We start from the raw sequence: 14,455 nt of genomic DNA on the forward strand, positions 1-14,455 counted from the left end.
ACATAAATGTTTTTAAAAAATGTTTATTTATTTATTTGAAAGAGTTACAGAGAAGGAAAGACAGAGGCAGAATGAGAGACCTTCCATCCTCAAATGGCTTCAGTGGCTGGGGCTGGGCCAGGCTGAGCCAGGAGCCAGGAGCTTCATCTGGGTCTCCCATGGGGGTGCAGGGACCCAGGGATTTGGGCCATCTTCTGCTTCTTCCCCAGGCCATTAGAGGGGCACTTGATCAGAAGCGGAGCAGCCGCGACACGAACCCAGTGCCCATATGGGATGCTGGCATTGCAGCAGGCAGCTTTACTTGCTACCCCACAGCCCCAGCACCAAATATTTATTTATTTATTTATTTATTTGAAGGGCATAGCTACAGAGGCAGAGGCAGAGAGAGAGAGAGTGGTCTTTCATCCACTGGTTCACTCCCTAAATGGCTGAGGCTGGACCAGGCTGAAGTCAGGAGCCAGGACCTTCGTTAGGATCTCTTCATTGGATACAGGGGCCCAAGGACTTGGGCCATCTTCTACTGCTATCCCAGGCCATGGCAAAGAGCTGGATAGGAAGTGGAGCAGCCGGGACTGGAACCGGCGCTCAGATGGGATTGCGTGTTGTTGTGGGCAGCGTAACCTGCTGCCCCACAATGCCAGCCCCCGAGATGCCACTTTAAAGTCTATGCTTTACAGTGGCTAATTGTGTGGGATGTGAATTTCAGCTCAGTTGAGAAAAAGTGAAAGAGAAATAAAAAGCTTTCTCAGGCACACGAAGAGCATTGGGACATCCTCATGAGACTGTGGAGAGGCCGGACAAATGGGGTGCGCCCCTCCCTGGTAGGAAAACACCACAGCAGGAACCCTCACACCAGGAGGCAGTGCTGGAGCCCGAACAGGCTCCATGGCTTCTGGGTGTGTATGCAAAGTTACAGCCTCTGGAACCAGGCCAAGTTCAAAGTGTTCCCTGCCTCGTCACTAAATGTGCAGGCTTGGACAAACGACTTCTCTTCTCTGAACCTCAGTTTCCCAATCTGCCAAGTGGGAATAGCAGCCATCATCTCTGCCCCACATGGAGCCTGGCCCACAGTAGGTAGCTGGACAATGGGCGTGGTCAGTGTCCTAGCATCAGGCCCAGGTTTTGTGCTCCCTCTCTCTGATGCCAGGGCGTTGACAGCCATCATAGTAAAGCGTCGCCTTGGCTGCCAGCCTCCCGCTGGGCTGCAGGAAATCTGTCTCCGGGATGCAGAGGCCCTTCCCAACCTGAGCCAACAGCAGCAGTTACAGAACCACCTCCACGGTCGATTCCTGGATGCGTTCACCTTTCAGCCTGTGCCGGGGGGGGGTCCCACCTACAGGGCAAGAGGCTCTTAGGGACGGAAGCAAAAGCATGCAGGGCTTTGGGCCCTCCAAGGCTCGGGAGAAATGAAAGAACGGGAGCAGCGCCCCTGCGGGCCGAGCCCTTTCTCCCTAGTGAGCAGCCTCCAGCGAGCTCTCTTCCAGCTGTTCAGGCTTCGACCAACGCCCAACCCACTAAGAGGAATAAGTTAGAGACTGGCTACCATGGAGATGCAGGACGGTTCTCGCGCGGGAAGAAGTGGTGTGTTGCTGCGCACACACAATGGCCCCATCCCTTATTTTAAAAGTACATGGGGACTCTGGAGGCAGACAGACCTGGGTTCAAATCCTGACCTTTCTTCTCCCTGGCTCTGAGACTCCGGGCAAGGTCTGTAAATTTTCAGAGCCTTGGTTTCTGCATTTAAGAATGGAGGGGAGAAGCATCCGCTGTCCTCACAAAATCGTGGGAAAGCTGACACGGGCAGCATGCTCAGAGCTGCAGACCCACTGTGCAGTCAGCACGCGATGTGCGCCGGTTCGTAGTCGCGGTATCCGCGTTAGCGTGAACTGGCTGGGACCGGGAGTCATGGGTTCCCACAAATGCTGCCGGTGACCTTCTTTGTGCTCCCTGATGGTGGCTGCCTGCCAGGAGCTGATGTGATTGATCCTCCTGGCCTGCTCCCGGGCGATCTTGAAGATGCAGTAGTAGGTGACACACATGATCAGCAGAGGCAGGTAGAAGGTGACCAGGCCGTCCACCAACCCATACACCTCATTGACCTGGAATTTGCACTTGGGGCTGGTGTGGTGGCCCTCGCTGGTCGTGTTCCTGCTGTTCCAGCCCAGGTGGATGGACAGGAAGGACAGGGTGATGGAGATGACCCAGATGGAGACCAGCGAGATGGTGACCCGGCCGGGGGTGACGAGCACAGGGTACCGCAGCGGGTCCGTGACGGCGCAGTACCGGTCGATGCTGATCATGAAGAGGTTGAGGATGGAGGCCGTGCACAGCATCACGTCCAGGCTGATGTAGATATTGCAGAAGACCTTGCCGAAGCTCCACCTGCAGGACAGCTGGTAGATGGCCGAGAAGGGAAGCACCAGGAGGCCGAGGAGCAGGTCGGTGATGGCCAGAGACACGATGAAGCAATTGGTCAGGCTGCGGAGGCGGCGGTTCAAGCCCACGGCCAGGCACAAGACCACACTGCCCCCAGGCTAGTCTGATTGCAAAAGCAGTGAGGAGAGAGTGCTGAGTCCTGTGAACCATGAAGGGACTTATGGACTGAGCAGACCAAGCGCCGGTGCCAGCCGGGAGCCCATTCCCACCACGTGGCTCCGTCCCACCAGCAGCCACCCCTTTGTGTGCTGTCTTTCTGCCCAGCACACCCCACTCCTTCCCTTCATCCAGCAAACCATGTGGCTAGCAGACTTTGAGTAGGTGAAACCCACTCAGGATGCAAAGTTTGGACAGGCCCCAAAGGGAACATGGTGAGAAAGAAATCCCCCTGCACCCATGACCTGGCTATGTCAGTGCTCCCTGGAGGTGGCCACCAATGCCCTGCCCAAGCCAGAGCTGCACCCCTGGGGACGTGTGGAGCTGCCTGCTCCACACTTGGGTGCTTGTTCCTCTTTCTGAGTGGCACTGGACACACCCTGGGGCCTGCCTGCATCGCCCTTGACCGGAACGTTCCCATTCTGCCTGGTGCAGTTTTGCTTTCCCTCCAGACTCTGCTGGTGCAAGCAGGGCTGTGGAGAGACACACAAGACAAATTCTTAGAATTGCAACTGCTTGGGGCTGACGCTGTGGCATAGTGGGTAAAGCCCCTGCCTGCAGAGCCGACATCCCATATGGGCGCTGATTCGAGTCCCGGCTGCTCCACTTCCAATCCAGCTCTCTGCTATGGCCTGGGAACACAGTAGAAGATGGCCCAAGTCCTTGAGCCCCTGCACCCACGTGAGAGACCCGGAGGAAGCTCCTGGCCACTGGCTTTAGATGGGCACAGCTCCTCCTGTTGCAGTCATTTAGGAAGTAAACCAGTGGATGGAAGATATCTCTCTCTCTCTCTGCCTCACTGTAACTCTGCCTTTCAAATAAATAAATAAGTCTTAAGGGGCGGGGGGAAGGAAGGAAAGAAGAAAGGAAGGAAGGAAGAAATGAAACTGCCAAGGCCTTGATGTTCCAGACCAAATTGATGCCACCTGCTACAAATGCACGCATGGCCCACCCTCCCAAGGCTGTGGCCCACGGGGCTCGTTCTTCCTCCCAGGCCCCATGGACTCAGGGCACCTGCCCACAGACCTCACTACACATCCCCTGGCTCGCTCTGAACTGGCTTTTCCATGTGTCTCCCCAGCCCCACAGTCTGTCTGGGCTCCTGAGTGAAGAGAGAGAGAGAAGCCTCCGACTGCGGCCATCAGTGTTTCTTCCCGGGGAGGCCGGGGGTCATTCAGGTGTGACCATGGAACCTAAGCCACCTTGGTCAGCACCCGTGGCAGGGCATCTGCAGGGGCTCGGAAACGTGTCTCCTTGAAGAACGTTAAGGGGCAGCATCCAAATCGCTCTCAGCTCCCTGGGCCCACTTGGGGCAGCTCCGCAGGGGTTGACACCGGGGAGCTTTCGGGTGCCCTCGGCACGCGCTGTCTGGGACGTCTGAGGCGGCTCACTTGAGAGGAGTCCTGAGAATTCACGGTGCATGGAAATGAGGATATGCCTTCCAGCCATCCAGGGGCATCAGTGTCTTGGTATTCACAGTGATGTCTGGGGGTGGACAGTGGTGTCCCTGGGGGGGGGGGTTCACCACACCCCCACCTCCTGATGTGCAGCAGGGGCACAGGGACCCTGGAGTTCTCTTGCTGCCTCCCGGTCACATGACCTTCCTCTCAGCCGCCCCCTGCACCTGCCAGAGGCTTCCTGGGTTACAACCCACGCCTCCCTCCTCCAAGCTTTTGCTGAGCTGTTCTGGATCGGGAGTCTGTTAGCTCCCCTCCCCCATTTTCATGTAGTTCCCTGCCACTTTCCCACTGAACACAACTCACACGGCACCTCCAGGAGGGGCCTTCAGAATCTGCAGGGCTGGGTTCCCTCCCAACCCCCACCCCCCTCCTCCCGCCACCGCCACCAGTGCACATTTGTGTCTCGGTCACCTTCCCCTTCACCGGAACTCCAGCCAAGGTGCAGTGAAATGCACAGCACCCCAGTAGCTCAGTCTTTGTCATCTCCCCCAGCCTGAAGTCAGGGCTCCCAGCCATGTCTGCCCTACCCTGCCCCTGCTGCACCCCTAGAACCCACCCTGTGCCAACACCAGGGGTCTTTCATGCCTTACTCTCTGCATGTTCATAGCCACAAAGTGAAGACAGACCCATCATCATCCCCATTTGACAGAGGAGAAAGCCGAGGCTCAGAGGAGCGAAAGGGAAGGCCTGCTGAAGGACGGAGGGAATTACCCGAGTCCCTGCTTTCAGCCCCGGGGCTCCCCTGTGTTCTCCGATCGTCTGTTCCAGCAGAATAGGACTCAAACCTCCCACCCTGTGGGGCTGCTGCGCGGCTCGTCGGGAAGGGGCCTCGCACACCGGCTTGCTCGGGGAGGCTGGTGTATTCACCTGCTGCAAGTGAGTGCCTGGAGAGTCAGCTTTGCCCTCCAGGCCCCCCGAGAAGCCCGGTCAGTTCACTGAGTCCCCCAGACGGCTGGCTGCTGGCGTGCCATTCACGTCCCCACGTGGCCGGGTTTCGGGACTTGGACCTCTAAAAGGAGCTCCAGCTGACTTCCCACGGAAAAGAGAAGGGAAAACTCTGGGCTGGGATTGCTACAACTGGAGGCCCCCCAGGCTGGATGCTATCTGGGGAGGCCTCCCCCTTGGGAGGGTGGACACAGTGCCCACCAGCAGCGCTACTGGGATGGGTCGGTGGGAGCGAGGCTGTGACCAGGGCACGCCCTGTTTTCATTGCTGTCAGGTGGAAAGATGGAAGCAGGGAATTGTATTCTTGGTCTCCCTTCAGCTCAACTTCCAGAGAGGCCTGTTCTCATGGCGAATCACCAGGGATCCCCGAGGAGTTCACCTGAGGCCCGGAAAACTCAGGACTCTGCCCAGAAAGGATAAAGAACCCCACTTCCTCTCACCCCAAGAAGCATGAGCCTCTGCCCAAAAGGTGGAAGATGGGAGTGAGAGATGATAAAGAAACTATCCTGGAAGGCTTCCTGGAGTAGGTGCCAGAGGGGGCCAGTGCTTGAAAGAGGAATAAGAGCCCACCAGGCACGGAAGGGAGGGCGTTCCAGGCCATGGAAACAGTGCATGCAAAGGCTCAGGGTCAGTACAGGCACTTCTCAGGACTGGGAGGAATTAAATGCCAGGCCACTAAAGGGTACTTATCAGGCAGGAGTCGAGGCTCAAGAGGGAAGACAGGACCAAGTCACAAAGAGCCTAGAATGCCAGGCCGAGGATCTGTGCTAAGAGTACTGAGGCTAGGAGAGGGGAAAGACCAGGGCACAGAGCCTGGCATGGCCAGGTGCATTTAGCCCAGAGTGCACCAGGGCCTTGGCTGCGACTGCTCCAGAGGACAGCACCCCAGGCAGCTGCCGTGGGAGGGGCACTGGGGCCTCAGGGCTGGCCAGCTGCCCCCTGTGTGCCTTTGGTGGCCTAGTGAAGATGGCAGGTAGAGGCTCGAAGCCTCCATGGGCCGAGTGGGCTGAGGGGCATTGCCCCCATGGTAAATTCTCCCCAAAGGGCCTCTTCCCAGGCTGCTCAGGCCAAGAGGAGATGATTCAAGAGAAAGCAGTGCATGTGTAACTGAAACATCTGCGGTCAGCCTGCTGGGCGGGGAGAGGAAGTGGCTGGAGCCTGTGTTAATGAATTTCATCTCCTTTCCACCTACGCACACACGCGTGCGCACACACGCACACCAGAGAGGGAGAATAGGAGAGGTGGTAGAGCGGCTGTTTAATGTGGGCAGGTAGACAAGATGTCATTTATGTCATACTGTTTTTTCACCCTTCTGTGAGTGATTGAAAAACATTCGTCATGAAATGTTGGGGGGAAATAGTACCACCCTTGCACACCCGTTCGGACACCTCTCCAGGCCCCAGGGAGCACATCTTAGGCCTCGAGGTGGGAGAGCACATGCACCTGCTCACACATGCATGCACACGATCCACCCAAACCTCTCCTTCTACACAGAAAACAAGAGGTGTTTACTGGATGGATGGATGACGGATGGATGGATGGATGAACAGACGGATGGACAGGTGGAGGGATGGATGATGGATGAATGGATGGACAGATGGAAAGGTAAAGGGATGGATGGATGATGGGTAGATGGATGGATGTGCAGGTGGAGGGACAGGTGGAGGGATAGATGATGGAGGGATGGATGGATGAACAGATGGATGGACAGGTGGAGGGATGGATGCATGGACAGGTGGAGGGATGGATGATGGGTGGATGGATGGATGGGTGAAGAGAGGTCCAGTTAGAAAGTCAAGCTGAAGCCTGATCACTGGGCGGGCATTAGAGGCACCAGAGGAATTTGGATTGAGTTTGGATCCTGCTCTGCCCCTTGAGGTATGACATCATATTGGCCCCTCAGTCCTCACCCACCTCGACTTTCCTCTGTGTTAAAAGGGGACAGTGACTCGCCTGTCCTGTGGGGTTGTTGTGAAGACCCAGGGGTATTTCGCTGAACGCGTGTGTTACACCAGGACTGCCCCCGTGCAGAGGTGAGCCATCACCTGCTGATGGGCGCTTATTTGCCATGTCCTTTCCTGCCGGCACAGACATCCTGGTCCATGCATCTTCCCATGAGGGTGGCTGCACTGCAATCGGCTGGGTTCCCAAGGGAATTGTGCCTAAGTGCCTAAGTTCCCAAGGGAGTTGTGCCTAAATGACCAAATGGGGCATCCGTTATGTATTGGGAATTTTTAGAGAAATTAAGGCTTAAGGAGGTTGTAGAGTTCTGTGTAGGGTTATGTATAGAAGGGAAATTCAGAAAGGCCCCATCACACCAAACTGTCACCCAGAGCCGCCTTCCTGACATGAGGGCTTGGGTATGTGAGGGCTCTGACAGTTGGCCCTTCCTGTATACCTCAGGGATACTAGGTTTTCTATAAGCTTATAATCACTATGAAAGTTGGAAAGACTGTTCAAAAGAGTGTGTCTTTCTTTTTTATTTGAGAGAGAGAGAGCTCCCATCCATCAGCAACTCAATTCAGGTCTCCCATATGGATAGTGGGATCCCAACTACAGGCCCACCTTGTGGTTCAGGGCGTTAAACTGTCCCTTGTGATACTGGCATCCCATATGGGCGCCGGTTCCAGTCCCAACTGCTCCACTTCCTTGCTTGTTCACCTGGGAAAGCAGCAGAAGATGGCCCAAGCACTTGGGCCCCTCCCACTCACATGGGAGACCTGGAAGAAGCTCCTGGCTCCTGGCTCCTGACTGCGGCCTGGCCCAGCCCTGGCCTTTACAGCCATCTAGGGAGTGAACCAATGGATAGACGATCTCTCTCTCTCTCTCTCTCCCCCTCTCTGTACCTCTGCCTTTCAAATAAATCAATAACCAAAAGGAACTCAATGACTTGAGCCATTACACCACCTCCTAGGGTCTGCACCAGAATTGAATTCTGATCCAGCTCCCCGCTAATGTGCCTGGGAAAGCAGTGAATGAGGACCCAAGCACTTGGGACCCTGCACCTGCATGGGAGACATGGTTAGAGTTCCTGGCTCCTGGCTTGGACCATTTGGGAAGTAAACCAGCAGGTGAAAGATCTCTCAATCTCTCCTCTCTCTCTATTACTCTGCTTTTAAAAATAAATAAATTAAACCTTAGGGGGAAAAAAGAGAAACATTTGTTGAAGAGAGCAGAGAGAAGAAAGGGGAGGAGAGGGGAACCTAATTAGGTAAGAGGCTGGTTCATTCAGATTTGAACCCCCAACCCCCGAACACCAGCTAAAATGTCAGCCCCATGCCAAAATGCCTAGACCCAGCTGCTAAAGGAACCCAGACAATTTTGATCAGAAACAGAGATTCTCAAAAAAAAAAAATTTCCCTTGTTGCTACCCCCTCCAAAGTTAATTAAGTGTGGTGGAGAGATTCATGCTGCTTGGGCTATTTATGTAATGAAAAGATCTTCTAAAAATAATACCCAGAGGCTCGGCTCGCTCACTGGAGGGCCCGGCGGCGGAGCCAGCTGGAGCGGCAGAAGGCGATGGGGAGCCCTGATCCTTGCTCCAACGCGGTCGTTCTGAGTGAGTGACGCTTCTCAGATTCGGCTTTGCACAACTGCCCCAGGCAAGAGCCTGGGCGAGGCTTCATTCACATCCTGCGGGGGTGGTGGTGGGGGGACCGGCTTGCTCCGGAGTTCTGTCACTGGATTTCTGCACCCTTAGACCTTGGGGGATGCCTGCCGGCTGCGCTCTGAACAGTCGGGAGGGAGGAGCGTGTGGGAGAAGGGCCCCCGGGAACCCAGCAGGGCCTCAGCTTGTCTCTCATCAGGGGCAATCACAGAATGTCATCACCAGGAGGGAAGCCTGGAGGTGACCAGCAGCCCTGATGCAGTCACAGGCATGGTGTGCGCAGCTGTGTTTGCGGTGGGGCTGGGAGGCAGACAAGTGCGCCCACGAGGGGGATGCAGGGACGGCCCGCCCCTCCCCCACAGGCTGCCCGGCCCACGCGCCGTTCGGCACCAGCTGACCACAGGAGTTGCTAAATAAGACCAGCGTGAGTCAGGGCTGTGCTGTGAGCTAGCGCGGGGTGGACGGACCGTGGAGACGACAGGTGGAGACCAGCAGGCTGAATCTGGCCCTCTGTCTGTTTTTCTGACGCCCGCGAGCGGAGAACGGGCTTCCCATTTTCCTCCTGTACTGAGCGCTTGCAGAACTCGGTGCAAAGCTGAGCGTCACAGACCCTTACCTGTGGGCAACAATTGCTGGTGTCACCTGAGAACATGGCGGGGGAGGCGCTGTGGAATTCGCCTCTCCGTGTGAAATGAGGCACACGGAGCCTGCAGTGTGTTTAGGATGCAAAATGAGGACTCCGGCATTTATCTATGGCTGCTCTCTGAATTCTCAAACGGGTTTTGTAAGCGGCAATCAGTCTTCCAACATCAACTCGATGACGCTGCCTGCGGTTTTTATTTTAATTTTAGAAGTGGTTTAATTGACATACAATATTTGTACCTATTGATTGGATATGGTATAATTGGATACGAGCACACAGTGTAATGATAAAATCAGGGTCAATCAGTAATTCCAGCTCCCCAAATATTATTTCTATCTGTTGGGGACCGTCAAACTCTTCTCCGCCAGTTATTTGGAAGTGCATAATTAATTGTTGAGGACTATAGTTTTCCTACTGTGCTGTAGAACATGCAAGCCAATTCTCCCACGTCGTTCTATGTCGGTACCCTTTAGCCAAACCTCTGTTTTCCCTCCTCCCCTTCCTAACCTCTGATAACTTCTGTTGGTTTCTATATTTTTAAACTATTCTTAAAATTTCTTTTAAGGAGAGAGAGAGTGTGTGCACAGAAAGTCCTCCAGTTCTCTGGTTCAGTCTCCCAATGCCCACAAGGGCTGGGGCTGGGCCAGGCTGAAGCCAGGAAGCTGGAATTCAATCCGAGTCTCCCATAGGAGTGCCAGGGACCCAGTCACTTGAGCCATCACCACTGCCTTGCAGGATCTGCATTGACAGGAAGCTGGGGTCAGGAGCCAGAGCTGGGACTTAAAACGCAGGTATTCCAGTGTGAGACACATATATCTCAACCACTGGGCTAATTGCCCACTCCTGATTTTCTTTCAATAAAGATTTATTTATTTATTTGAAAGGCAAAATTACAGAGTGTGTGCAGGGTGTGTGTATGTGGGGGCGGGGGAGACAGAGAGAGAAAGAGAGAGATCGATCTTACATCTGCTGTTCACTCCCCAAATGACCACAACGGCGAGGGCTGGGCCAGGATAAATCAAGGAGCCAGCAGCTGCATCTGGGTCTCCATATGGGTGGCAGTGGCTTAAGTACTTGAGTCATCTTCTGCTGTTTTCTCGGGTAAGTTAGCAAGGAGCTGGATCGGAAATGGAGCAGCCAGGACTCTAACCAACATTCATACGCTGGCACGGCAAATGGTGGCTTAACTCACCATACCACAATGCCAGCCCCACCACTCCTGGTTTTAAAACATCAGAGAAGGGGCCAGCACCATGGCGTACTAGGCTAAACTTCTGCCTGCAGCACCTGCATCCCATATGGGCACCGGTTCAAGTCCTGGCTGTTCCACTTCCCATGCAGCTCTCTGCTATGGCCTGGGAAAGAAGTGGAAGATGGCCCAAGTGTTTGGGCTCCTGCACCTTCATGAGAGACCCATAAGAAGTTCACAGCTCCTGGCTTCAGTCCAGCTCCAGCGTTGCGACCATTTGGGGAGTGAACCACTGGATGGAAGATCCCTCTCTCCATCTCTCCCTTTCTCTATGACTCTGCCTCTCAAATAAATAAACACATCTTTTAAAAAAATTGGAGAAAATCAAAATAAGAAGATTTTGTGCCATGTGAAGATTGTATGAAATTCGCATGTCCATGTCCACCACTGCGTTCTGCCTGGGGCGCAGCCACACTCACGCACTACGTGTTGCTTCACAATGGCCGTAGCACAGGCAGCAGAGGCATTGCTGGGTGCCCAGCAGACTGTGTCCGCTCCCAGCTCTCTTCTGGAAACCTCTGCCGGGCCCCACTTTAGAGCGTAGGGACACTGCCTCAACAGCGGCAGGCACGGATCTCAGCCTTTGTGGGGGTGAATTTGCATGTGTGTATATTCACTTCTGAATTTTATCATTTACTCATTGTTAAGCATCATCAGATGCTTCGTGCCAGCTCGAGGGCCAGCCATGAACAAACAGCTGCAGCCCCTGTTCTCCTGGAGTGTGGGGTCTGTCTAGAAGGTTCTTTATCCACTATAAATCCTTCCTAGCCCTTCCAAGTGTTGTCCTACAAGACAAGGTGTTGTTGCCTCTGACATCCTGCCTCTTCTTGTGTACCCTGATTGTGACAGTCTCTCCTAAGGAGGGGTACCCACAATGGCCTCCACCTGCTGGTGTCCAGGCGGCAGGTCAAGATCTAGAAGGATCCATCTTGGATCAGGCCGTGCTCTCGGTCTGGTTTCCAAGTGCTCAATGCTCAACCCTTGCATTTTCAGCTCCTGCTATCCAGTGACCTCAAAGGGACACCATCAGTCCAGATGCCGGCTATGGAGGAGGACACGGCCACAAGGTCCCATGATCCCTCCCGCATAAAACCAAAGCCACCTCCGGACATGCGCCCTGGTGCCTCAGGCTCTATGCAAAACCTGGAGGGTGCAGGCCTACCCCAGACCCAGGACGAAGCCAACTCAGCAGGGGACCCTCTTGGGACTGGAGTTTGAGCCCCAAACTTGGCTTCGAGGCTTTGTCTTGCCCTCTTCTTTATTGAGATACACGCCAACAAGTTCCAGACGACACTGAGTCAGGGATCGAAGGCCTTCCGAATTCGCACACTTGCCTGGGCTCCACTGGGAGCCCGAAGGGGTTGGCATAACTGACACACTGGGAGGCTGGAGGAAAGGCAGCCAGGGATCGTGGGCTAAGGGAAAGAGCTGGAGGGTCCCAGGATGGAGCCCAATGACACAGCCAATGACACAGCCTCTTCGTCTTGCCTGGAATCTACTGCGTTCAAGGTCACCCTCAGTGTGGTCCTCACCATCCTCATCCTCATCACCGCAGCCGGGAACGTGGTCGTGTGCCTGGCCGTGGGCTTGAACCGCCGCCTCCGCAGCCTGACCAATTGCTTCATCGTGTCTCTGGCCATCACCGACCTGCTCCTCGGCCTCCTGGTGCTCCCCTTCTCGGCCATCTACCAGCTGTCCTGCAGGTGGAGCTTCGGCAAGGTCTTCTGCAATATCTACATCAGCCTGGACGTGATGCTGTGCACGGCCTCCATCCTCAACCTCTTCATGATCAGCATCGACCGGTACTGCGCCGTCACGGACCCGCTGCGGTACCCTGTGCTCGTCACCCCCGGCCGGGTCACCATCTCGCTGGTCTCCATCTGGGTCATCTCCATCACCCTGTCCTTCCTGTCCATCCACCTGGGCTGGAACAGCAGGAACACGACCAGCGAGGGCCACCACACCAGCCCCAAGTGCAAATTCCAGGTCAATGAGGTGTATGGGTTGGTGGACGGCCTGGTCACCTTCTACCTGCCTCTGCTGATCATGTGTGTCACCTACTACCGCATCTTCAAGATCGCCCGGGAGCAGGCCAGGAGGATCAATCACATCAGCTCCTGGCAGGCAGCCACCATCAGGGAGCACAAGGCTACTGTGACACTGGCGGCCGTGATGGGGGCCTTCATTGTCTGCTGGTTCCCCTACTTCACCACATTTGTTTACCGGGGGCTCAAAGGGGATGACGCCATCAACGAGGTGGTGGAAGCCGTTGTTCTGTGGCTGGGCTATGCCAACTCAGCCTTGAACCCTATCCTGTACGCTGCCCTGAACAGAGACTTCCGCAACGCCTACCAGCAGCTCTTCTGCTGCAGGCTGGCAGGACGCGGCTCCCATGAAACGTGTCTGAGGTTTAACAACGCTCTCCTGCCCAAGAGCCAAAGTCAAGAGCCCAGGCGGCAGGAAGAGAAACCCCTGAAGCTCCAGGTGTGGAGTGGGACAGAAGCCACAGCCCCGCAGGGAGCCACAGACAGGTACCAGCCCTTGCCGCTGTTCGTACGCAGGACGGAGGCATGGTTGGGGGGTGGTCGTGTGCCCTGATGGGGCTGTTGTGGGGTTAAACAAGGAACTAGAGCTCATGGTAGCCTTTATGGAGCACCTGCTATTATGCGTCTGCTCTCGGCGTGGAAGTGCTCAAGTCAGTGAAGGAGAATGGCCAGGTTGAAGAGGTGGGGCCCAGGGCCAGGCTACGGGGGTGGGCCTCCTAGTGGCCATGGTCGGGAGAGCCGCAAAGGCGGGGACAGCCTCAGCACACCTGTGCTTTGGAAAGAGGGCTCTGATGGCCCAGGAGGTGTGGACCAGCACAGGGTCAGTCTGCAGGGGGCTCTGGTCTGTGAGAGAGGGAACGAGAAGGAAAGCCAAATCTGGGAGGCATAAAAAAGCCATAATAACACTCTCAGATGTTCAAGAGATGCGAGAGGAAGCCGCAGGACTCCAGCGCCAAGAGACGTCAGGCTGACAGTGTCAAAACGAGGTCTGCAAGACTTCATGGGGGACAAGGCCAGTGCAGGGTGGTGATGGGAACCACACCAAGGGCCTGAATGTCCCTGAGGAGGCTGGCCATGTGCAGAGGCGGCTGCTGGGCTGGGCTGAAGCTGGCGAGGGCGGTGAAGGCAAGAATGCTCATAGAACACCTGCCACATAGAAGTTGCTCAATAAATGTCGCTTTCCTTTCTCTCCCCACAGACCATGCCTTTGCCCCCCAGAATGCTGGTTTGTGGAACTGACCATTCATTCATTCATTCCTCTGGTCCGTCATTCATTTGCAAACATTTCTCAGATACCCACCACATGCCAGGAACCATGTTAAAAGCCAGGGGTGTAGAAACAGCATCTAGGGTGGTGACTGTGGTGAGAAGATATGGGTAGCCTGGGCCTCAGCTCTGAGCAAAGCCCTGCCCCTCCGGGGGCTCCGAGTGTTGCCCCTATCTTCATGCAGCCTGCCCTGCTCGCCTCTCAAAGTTGCCTGCAGCTAAGGGACGTGAACAGGTGCTACAGGCTGAGGAAGCAATGCTATGCTCCCCCGCTGGGATCTAAATCCTCTCTCCAGCGCTGAGTATCAGATGCAAGAAAAAAAATTTGGGCAGCACTGCATATCCACACCCTGGGGCCCTGGGTTCTGCCTAATTAGACCACTGGGCCTTATAGCCCCTGGTCCTTGTAGCTGACCCCAGACCCCCAGCTGTCCTAGGTCTTCCTCCACTGTCTGTCTGGGGCGAGCTCTTGCTCCTGCACGTGGCCTCTTGCCACAGCCTCCTCCCTGGCCTCCCCACTGCCACACTTCTCACTTCAAAGCCATCCTCCAGGCCAGCCCAAGGTGTCCTTCTCGCACAAACTTCTAGAACCTTCTACACCCAGTCCTGATGGATGGAATGCCCATCTGTCCCCATCCATCCATCATC

At 55.4% G+C, this 14,455-nt stretch overlaps 1 protein-coding gene and 1 pseudogene across 4 annotated transcripts in view; one reads left to right on the forward strand and one right to left on the reverse strand.

The window, feature by feature from the left end:
- HRH2 (histamine receptor H2) overlaps positions 1-14,455 on the forward strand; it is a 50,273-nt gene that overhangs the window by 13,433 nt on the left and 22,385 nt on the right. For 3 of the 4 annotated variants that reach the window (XM_051843632.3, XM_051843631.3, XM_089335086.1), the window contains exon 2: positions 11,490-13,027. In XM_051843632.3, coding sequence (XP_051699592.1) covers positions 11,940-13,027 — 1,088 coding nt within the window. In that variant the 5' untranslated portion in view covers positions 11,490-11,939. Of the gene's footprint in view, positions 1-8,454; positions 8,557-11,489; positions 13,028-14,455 lie in introns of those variants that run through there. The other variant, XM_008255437.5, reaches the window with a different exon arrangement.
- Positions 1,643-2,989, reverse strand: LOC103348006 (histamine H2 receptor pseudogene; annotated as a pseudogene).

The sequence above is a fragment of the Oryctolagus cuniculus genome, chromosome 6, assembly GCF_051225735.1.
Source record: "Oryctolagus cuniculus isolate XC-2025 breed Fujian yellow rabbit chromosome 6, ASM5122573v1, whole genome shotgun sequence".
Lineage (NCBI taxonomy): Eukaryota > Metazoa > Chordata > Mammalia > Lagomorpha > Leporidae > Oryctolagus > Oryctolagus cuniculus.